Raw genomic sequence first — 10,242 nt, 5'->3', positions numbered from 1 at the left:
CGTCCAACACTTCTCATCATCCCTCACAGACTCCCTGCTTTCCTTGAATCTCTTATGCTACTCAAAAATTGATGTTCGATTCATGCAAAATGATCTAAAAGCAATCGGGAGCATTCTATACGTTTCTGTGGCATTTTTTTCCAAGTTTAAAACAGAATTTTATTGCATATCGTTCTTCTAAAGTGTCCTCACGTCCAAGTTGCATTTTTGAAATTCACCAGCTCTGACAATCAGGCTTTAGTAGGGTGTATTCCGATTCCTGCTGTAACTGTTCATTTGAACCTGAAATCATAAAGGCTTGTACAGAACAAATCTGGAAACATATTGAAGGCACTGCGTGCATCTTGTTCGGACAATTTCAATTTAGCAATGTCGTTCTCATGATGTCAGTGTGGGAAACGATCATTTTTCTTTTCATTGTGGTAGAAAATCAAATACTTTACTTTTTTGTTTGTACACTGACTTAGAATTGCAGATTTGATTGAAGTGGTTTCTTTAAAGGCAGTTCCTACACTCTTGCCACTTGGTGGAACGTGTGTTGCTGAATACCCACAGTAGTGGTTGATCTGTCCGCCCATCTTTATTATGCCTCCCATGTGATTAAGGCTTTGAGGTAAAATAGTGGCTACTATTTTGTTTTAACGTCCGATGGTAGAGTTGCTGTTTCTCTTACTGCATATGTATCATTGTTGGCTTTCATTGTTGCTGTAGAAGTGCACAGACATCCGTTTGTTTTATCTCTTTTGGAGGTTGAAGGTTCAATCCCTCAGTGTGGGCGATATTAAAAATACAATTGTGAATTACTTAAAACTTCTAGTCGATCATGACTGATGGAATGAGAGCATCCTACCTCTGTGGATTAAATAAAGGGTTTCGTTCAAAATTCCATTAAGATTCCTGAGTTTGACAGAAAGATTTCCAAGTTTGACAACATATACTTGAAGAATCTTGGCAGGTACATCGGTTACGTGAATAACACTTAAGATGAGAACAGTGGCTGAACTTATACAAATTATCAGCCATATCAAAAAATAATTATTTAAAAGATCTTCATGGTAAACTTCATACAAGGAAAGCTAAATTCTTTGGGTTCTCGACGGCTTCATGATGCAGATTATACAACTTAAGTTCATTTAGACAATTTCCCAGCTAGGAACAAGAGCCTTTCAGCTTAGCTCTTATGAGGGAATCTGCCCCCCCCCCTCGACCACCACCACCACCACCAAGTGGGAACCCAAGGCGATGTGCACTCCTCGATGCCAGCCAGCGAAATCTCCTATTTCTAAAGACACAATCGTTTTTATTAAATCGGCTTCTTCCCCCTCTGTCATTTGGAGATTACTCTTTCCTTTCTCTATCTTATGTTCTGTTTCTTGTTTTTCTTTTCTTGTGAATTTCTTCTGTCTCTATCTCTCTTTAATTCTCTCTTTTCTTTTTATTTTCTTTCTCTTTAACTCAAATTATTTTTCTCTATTATCTTTCGGGTTTAATTCCTATCACTTGCACGGGGGTCTGGCACTTAAATATAGCAGGTGAACCAAACGGCAATATTTCCTAGATACCAAAACAGACTCTTTTGTCGCCATGTCAACTTTACTGTTCTTTTCTGTTTATCATATCAGCAATAAAAACATATTCCAGACTTTGGAGAAAAAGATAAATTTCTTAAACCCCATGTCAAACACCCCATCTTGCTCTCAGCCTCTAATCAAGGTGAAGTGGTGTTACCCGGGCATGCAACATCATTACAATTGGATTATTTGAACTTCTGTGCTCATCTTGAGTGTGAGTTTCACAATATTTCCATCGATGCGATAAACTCTCACCTTATTCAGCTGTATCTTGTCAAACATGGGAATCTGCAAGGACCTGTGGAATAGTGGATAAAGTATTTGGTAAAATTCAGTTGTAAGTTATGCTCTTCTGGAGGTTGAAGGTCCAAAGGTGACACTCGAAATACTTTGTTATGGTTGACAAGTAAAAGTTTACTACCCCCATAGATTAAGTAAAAATGACATTAAAAATGAAAACATTAATCTGATGTCAAAAACCCCATCTGGCTCTCAGCCTGTAATCAAGGTGAAGTGGCATTACCCAGGCATGCGTCATCGTTACAAATAACAACAAATTTCAAACAATTTTTTTGCAAATTGTTTTAACCTTTTAAAGCTTAAAAGAATCGATTTAAAAAATTTAATTTTTTGCAATGAAAATTCAATGCACAATACATTTTGTTTTTCTGAATATTTATGGCAACCTACCTGCCATATCTAATATCATCAGAGAAAGACGCCTACGATTTGCTGGTCATTGTCTGAGGAGCAAACATGAATTGGTGAGTAATGGACTCCACGACACGGATGCGCAAGCAAAGGACGACCTAGATCCACGCACATCCAGCAAATAACACAAAACGCCAACTGTGAACCTGAAGATCTGAGGCAGCTGATGGAAGACAGGAAACTCTGGAGAGGAAGAGTCACATTGGTCCGGGCAAGGAGCCCGTCATGATGATGATGATAAAAGAACAGATGTCAATTCACTTGCACATTTTTTTTTATTTTAAAAAGAATCTATAATAATAAAAAAAAGACTTATAGTCTCCTCTTAACATGACCTTTTCTTTTAAATTTAAAATAAAATAGCCAATTCGAAACCGTAAACAGACAGCCATGTTTTTTTTTTTTAATTTTTGGATAGGAAGTAGTTTTAATAATTTTTAATTGATAAAAGGTAATAAGGTAATTCTGTCATTAATTAATGTTTGCAATGATGTTTTGTTTTTTTTGTGGCACCAAACGTCGAACAAGTAAATTAATATTTAGATATTTTAAATGAAATATAATTTCATGCATTATGTTCATCTTCTGTGTCTCCCATTTTTTATTTAACATTTTTAGTAGTTGACCAAATTAGAATAATTTTATGCTAAAATGTTGCTTAAAAATGTGACAATCATAGAATTGTGATTAGTTTCAAGTTCGGCTAAGAAATAAATTAGTGATAAGTGTTTTTTGGGGGAGGGAGGGAGGGGTACTAAAGCGTCACCGTCAATGAATGAATAATAAATTTAAAACTTATAAGGATAAATTTTTAAATATTTAATAAAGTGTCTTAGTTTTTTATAAATATGATTAGCATTTTTTTTCATTTTTTTTTTCACATTTTATTCACACATCTATATATATAAAAGCGAAGATGTGTGTATGTATGTTCGCTTTTTGTGTATGTCCAAGAAAGGCTTTTTCAGAGAAGCGGTCGGTCGACTCGCAACTTCTTAAAACTTTTTATATCACATAGAAATCATAATATCTCCGAGTTAACAACAGAGCTCGCCTGTCTATTTTAATTTGCTCGACTTCGGGAAGATAAATATTCAACATTTGTCGCTCGCCGCATGTAAGTTAGTCTTTTTCATATAATAAAAGTGACACTAATTCTGGCGGTATTTTCCGGCTATCACCGGAAATGTCCGAAAGCAATCAGCTTTGATCAATGTGGAAATATTTTCCTTATATCAAACAATTTCTATTCACTTTGGACAAGAGGAGCTGGTCCCCCCCACCACCAACACCTTGGGAAAATAAAAATAAAAAAAAGCGTTCCGCAGTAAATGAAATACTATCCTGCAGTCAAAGTTGACCTCATTAAGTCATTAAAATGTGCACCTGCCAAATCTAAGTAATTAAATAAATTCAAACGTGCTTCCGTTAGTATCTCGCGGTGGGCCAATGGTTAACGTCGCACTCTTTTATTTTTACACTTTAATTTCCAACTTCGCCTCAAGGGTTTGAGTTCGATCCTCATACTCCATACTCACCTACCAAAGCTTTTTTTTTTATTTTATCCCCCCCCCCCCCGGAGTTTTGATTTGCCTCCAAACACCCGGGCAACGCCGGGTACCCCCTGCTAGTCTTCTATAATATAAATCTCACCTGTCTGTTTAAATGTATGTATGTATGTATGTCTGCCTAAAACTTTTGACAGAGGCGACGGGTTTTCACGAGATCGGTATCATTTTTAAGCTCGAACCTTCGAACAACAAATATTGAAAAATTAGCTAAAAACATGACTTCCTTCACCCTTAACTAGGCACTTTTCTACAAGGAGGGGTCACTTTTTTCGCTGATATTTTCGAAAGTTATCTCCTCTTTGAACCTTTGTCACTTCCCGTTTGGTGATGGATGCAACAGCAAAGACATCATTTTTTTTTCTTTTCACGTTCTTTTCCTCCTTTGCGGTATGGGTTCAAGCCTGCCTGCCTACTACCATTATTTTTTTTTTATTTTACTCAACACACACCTCCAAACACCTGGGTAACACCGGGCATCCAGACTAGTTAAATATAAACTATTCAACATTGCCAACCTGATGCTTTGTCTCATCTTTTTGCGTCCAAATTAGAATAATTTTATGCTAAAATGTTGCTTAAGAAATGTGACAATCATAGAATTGTGATTAGTTTCAAATTCGGTTAAGAATAAAGTAGTGATAATGCTTAGAAAATGTTTTGCTTTTTTTTTTCATTAAAGTGTCACTATTTACAAAGGACAAAAGCCACTTGAGGATAAGAGTTAATGAGATGGAATGATTGTCAGTTGAGAGATGAAGAATATCATGATAGGATTGAGAACGATTGTTGAAATAGATCCAGTTTGGATAGTTATGGGAGCGGTTCATAACAAAAACTTATTACATGGGATTTGAAGGCGACCATATGCTAATCTGCAGGGAAGCAGTCCCATGGTAATGTGTTCCATAGACAAGCAGCTATGGCAAAGAAGCTTTGTTTGTGGGAATTCTGCCTGGTAGAAAACACACATAGGAATAAATAATCATTTTATTTTCCATTATGGTAGAAAACGTTCTGACAAGGATGAACCAGGGATTGGGGCTCAGTTGAGCACCTCCCATGGAAATAATGATATAGTAGAGAAATATTAGCAAGGTGTCTTCTGCGAGAAAAATTTTGAAATCGTGTCTAGTGACATATTAGATTTTAGAATTAAAAAAAATTTTTCTATATTTCTGTGCGTATTTCAAAGGGTTTTTCACAATTTTATAAAAAAAATCTTTTGGGATATTAATTTTGACATTGTTAGTATAAGGAGGATTGAACCAGATATTTTTCTTTTGTTTTATCTGTCTTCTGGAAGAAAGGGGATGTGACAAACGGAAGAGATCACCTACCCACTAGATTTCAAAGTTGATTTTGAACAGGTGAAATATAAAAATTATAGTCCTTTTTTATGGATTTCCCACGAGAGTAAGATTTGTTATGAAGCTGTTTAAATACGGGGTTATCCAACTCCCCAAAAAGTGGCATGTTACGAGGTGCCTTAAATAAGTTTCAAGACTTTTTACATCTGGACACTTTTACTGATAGTACACAGATGAAACTCTAGCCCACCCCTTGAAGTAATCTCCTCATCACATCAAACTGTGCACTTATTGTCTTTATAGACGCACAATGATCTTTAGCAAAAACTGATGCTTGATTCATGTAAGATGGTACAAAAGCAGTCTGAAGCATTCCATACGTTCCTGTGGCATTTTTTCCAAGTTTAAAACAGAACTTTATTACATATCATTCTTCTAAAGTGTCCTCATATCCAGATTGCATTTTTGAAATTCACCATCTGTGACAATCAGGCTTTAGTAGGGTGTATTCCAATTCCTGCTGTAGCTGTTCATTTGAACTTGAAATCATAAAATTTGTTCAGTCATCTCATAAGATGTAAAGCAAGAACGTACTGAATTTTCAAAAGTCTACAACAATTTTAAATGCCTGTACAAAAATGTCTCGAAACTTATTTAAGGTACCTCATAGATGAAAACTCTTATTTGGAGCTTAAATTTTCTTTTTATTTCTTGCAAATACATACAATTAGACACAACATATGTGAGAATGAGATGTTTCTTGAAAATATATAGAAATAAGACACACTTGAATGAAAACTGTCAAATGACAGGAAAAACAAAACCTTTTTCATAACAACAATGAAATGATTTATTCAATGACCTACACCGTTCAGTGTAGGTGGAAGAACGTTGGATAGTGTCAAAGTGAAAAAAGGAAAGATGGAAAGTTATTTGGGCTGTCGAAGGTCCATCAGCAGTTATCCTTGGGTGAAGATAGTCGATGCTTGAGCATCTAGTGGACAGAGACTAGAGAAAGAAATAGGATGTCTTTCCTCATTGCTTCCGGGGTTCTCTCTACTAACAGACTGTGACTCTCAATGGGGCTGAAGTAGTTCTTTAGAGGGACGGATGAATATTATGCCTTACTGTGGGCGTACATTATACAACTGCATTTTGTTGTAAACCCAGGCCATTGATTGTCGGTAGCTAAAATACTCGGACGCTGATGTATATAAATTTATTTATTTACAAAAAGTTTCTTATTCTTATTCTTATGGCTTGTCAGCCCAACTGGTCTTCAAAGAGGATGCCCTTTTCTCTATTTCCATGGCAAGTGCTCGTCTGAGTTCCAATCTCTGGTCCCCCCCCCCCTCACCAATCTCTCATGATAAACACCCGTCTAGCTGAAACGACTACCAATAATTTTCCCCACTCTTTATCTGTGCCTAAATCAAAACGTAGATTCCATGAACAAAGCTTCTTTCTTAGAACTGCACGCCTGTGGAACTCTCTACCGCTTGCCTGTTTCCCACCTGACTTCAACTTGGATGTCTTCAAGTCCAACATAAACAAATTCCTGATGAATCGCCCCCTTAAGTAATAACACGTTATCAAATCTCCAATACTAACGAATACTGCAACACTATCCCGTTGATTACTGTACATGCAATAACCCTTATCCTCGAGTGGCTTCTGGGCCTTGATAAGTGGTGACCTCCATGTAAAAAAAAAAAAAAAGTACAGATCTATGCATGGTTCAACAAGTGAATGAGGTGTTTGTTTATGTTTGTGGGTCAGTTGCACACTAACGTCCTTCACGTGTGGGTTTCATGATTAAAAAATGTATTGATTGCCTAAAAAATTCTGGCAGTAAAGGGCTAAAACATCAGAATGATAGTCCATTTGTGTGCGCGTGAGAAGAAGAGAAGGAGAGAGACAAAGGCAGATAGACCGATAGATCGCTTGTTTATTTACACCTAGTTACATTATACGTAGCCACCCCAGCCTTCACAGGGTTTCCTCAGGAATGTCAACATTTTCTATTCCGTTTGTTTCAGTTGTTAGCCAAAATGAAACCAAAAATTCCCTCCCTCCAACCGGAAGTTACATGGTTCCATTAATTTCTATTTATAGCTCATCTCTGATCATTAAGGTGTTACTCAAATCCTTTAATCCAAATATCCCTTTTACTATTTAACGGTATACCTTGATCAAGGATTGAACCTTGGTCTCTCAGCCGATTAGCAAACACTGCTATCATTATATCAAATGGGCCAGTTGTTACAGTGATAACTATTCTAACATACTCTTGTGTTACATCCAGAGGGCAGTAAAGCTAAAACAAGATGGCGTAATAAAAATAACGCTGTAAAACAAATTTTTAATGTTATTTATTTTCAGAGTATAAGTTTTGTTATTATCTATTATATAAAGGGGATTGTGTGTGTGTCTAGCTAAAAGTAAAAAACTATAAAACAAACATCCACAAAGTTGGAGTATTCTTGATTAGCATTACCCTGGATAAAAAATACTTAAATTAAAAAAAAAAAATCATTCTTTGGGAGACAACTGGGCCAGGTTCTGTCAGGGGGATGGGCGTTTTTCAGCCATTATATATACCAATTTGGAAATAAATTGCCAAATCATTCCTCAAGGAATTTGTTATATACACAGTAGTTATGTGTGTGTATGTTCAGAGAGGAATAGGCTGGACATAGGAAAAACAGAGGGTTGGAGGCAGAAAGAGAAAGATAGAGAAATGGAAGGAGAAAGATAGAGCAATAGAAGTTTTAATAGAAATATGTTTCATTTTTTTTTTCTCCAGGCAAAACCAGGTAAGCCTGCCAGTCAGAAATATACTTTAATTATTTTTAAATAAATGATGAGTTTTTGAAAAGCCTGTATTATATATACTAAACTCTAAATGATCTTTTCCTCTTTTTTAAGTACTTCTCGTTGCTGTTCAATTTCTTCGCCCTTTCCTTTGCCGTGTTCATTCACAATGATCCGTGGAAGGTTACAAAGATCACTTTGTTTCTTTCCGCCTTTTTGCTGGCTCACTCTCACCTGTGCCTCCTTTAACTTTTGCAGAGCGATCTGCGAAACGCTTTCACGGATCTTGGTATTTTGCTCGATACTTTTAGCCTGCCGGACAGCAATCTTCTGCATCTGGAAGTTTCTAATCCTCTCATGGCTCGACTGAAGATGCTGCTTCAATTCTTTCACGGAGGTTCTCTTTCGGAGAGTCGCCTTTTCTTCCAGTTGCTGCCTGTCATTTTTTGACAACGCTCTAGTTATGGAGAACTGTCTCTGGTCAAACTCTTGCATGAACAGGATATCTTCTTCCATGCGGCTGTGGGCCAATTGGGCTCTGCTGCGGAGCTCTCGCTGTTTCTCCAGGTATTTAGTCTTCTTCGCTGCATTCTGACTGATACCCTCGTGGATTCGTTGCTTCTGTGCTTCTTTCTCCTGTACCATCATGTTGCGTTTCTTTTCCTGTAATATCTGGCGTCTTCTCTGGGCGAGGCAACGTTCAGTATGCTGCTGTTGTGTTGCTTCCGTTCTTTTCTGTTGGTAATTGATCCGCTGCTGATCCTGGTATGCCTGCTGAATTGCAAACAGGCACGACATGTTTACTTGGTTCAGGATGCGTTTCTGAAATTGTTTGTTCACAGGCCAACCCTGCTTGGCTCTGAATTTCCTCGAGATCGGGATGTCATTGCCTGAATTTGGTGACGCATGGGACTCAACATGCACATCCCTGATTGCTGCACCCGTGTTATGATGGTTAAGCATCAGTTCAGAAAAGGCATCAGTGGAAAGAACTTCTTTTTTAAATCCTTGAAGGCAGAAATTGGATATAGGGATTTCATCACCGGTAAAAGTTAGAGGGAGTATTTCTTCTGTCTTCAAGCCTGACTTTGAAGATTGAGCCCTTTTCTGGTTTCTCTGAGAAGTTTTCTTTTTTGGTACTGGGTTCGTTTCCAAATGAGGTTTCTGTGCATTTATTCCATCTCCAGCGCCATTCTTCTGTTGTATTATGTCATTCATTAATAGGAATGATGCTGCTTTCAATTGGTTGATATTTATCTTCGGCGATCTTGATATTTTAAATTCCTTAAAGAAAGATAGAAAAAAAAATACAGAGATAAGTATTGCTATATTTTCAAAAACAAATAAAAATGTTTTTAATATATATATGTGTCCTTCATATGTGCAGGGTGTTTATATATGGTCACCTTTTTTCGACTTGTGTTAATAGTCGCTTTTTTTTTCATTATCCCTGTTTTGTCTAGTGTTTGCTATAGGAATAAACATGAAGAAAGAGGACACAAGGAGACGTTCACTGAGTTTTCTTCAAGGTTTTATTTGAAGAGTATTAATAGAGGAGAGAGATTAATGTTATCTTAACCAATTATTTACTTCTTAACTTCCTAACTTACTGAAATGAGTGACTCACATCAACAGAGAACATCAGAGTAACATTTCGTTTAGATTACTAAGTTGTCTACATTATTGATGGTATCTCATTCATATGGCTTCCATATAGATATTGATTTGGAAAACTTTGTTTTTCTCAGCTTGAAAACATGATGTCATTCATCATCGTCCAACTCTCTTTTGTCTACTGCTTGATCTGTTTCCCTCCTACCTCACCTTTATGTCACCCATTTTTCATCCAACCCTGGGAACGATTCTCTTTTACAGATCTGGGTTATCATTCACTCAGTGTGACCCTTGTCAAAGTCCACAGTAGCTAACTTTATCGCTACTGATGTAAGGTCCTTAATATGTAACAGTACAACACTCTTCGAACAAAATGTAGATTTAATATTTCAATGTGAAAAAATCATATTTTCAAAATAATTTGAACTCAGAATAAGATTTTTTAGTTTTTTTGAACTTTCTTAACTGGATTAATTTTGTTTTGATTTAGGGTTTTGTATGGACTTTTACTACGTTTAGCACTACACAAAGGAAAAGTAAGACGCCTCCTTCACTTCGCTAGTCTGTCGGAGACACTTGGGCATGGTCGAGAACCCATTTAGCCTCTCCCCCATCAGGGTAATATGAGATAACATGAAAAGTAGGTCACTGATG

At 36.7% G+C, this 10,242-nt stretch overlaps 1 protein-coding gene across 2 annotated transcripts in view; it reads right to left on the bottom strand.

The window, feature by feature from the left end:
* Positions 1 to 5,843: 5,843 nt before the first annotated feature.
* The window catches only part of LOC145285928 (uncharacterized), a 41,684-nt gene continuing 37,285 nt past the window's right edge, over positions 5,844 to 10,242 (bottom strand). For both annotated transcript variants that reach the window (XM_080134430.1, XM_080134429.1), the window contains exon 6: positions 5,844 to 9,258. In XM_080134430.1, the coding sequence (XP_079990556.1) occupies positions 8,062 to 9,258 (1,197 nt within the window). In that variant the 3' untranslated portion in view covers positions 5,844 to 8,061. The remainder of the gene's footprint in view (positions 9,259 to 10,242) is intronic.

This window comes from Euprymna scolopes, chromosome 10 (assembly GCF_053919585.1).
Source record: "Euprymna scolopes isolate OS-2025 chromosome 10, ASM5391958v1, whole genome shotgun sequence".
Classification (NCBI taxonomy): Eukaryota; Metazoa; Mollusca; class Cephalopoda; order Sepiida; family Sepiolidae; genus Euprymna; species Euprymna scolopes.
This window is presented reverse-complemented; position numbering and strand designations above follow the sequence as displayed.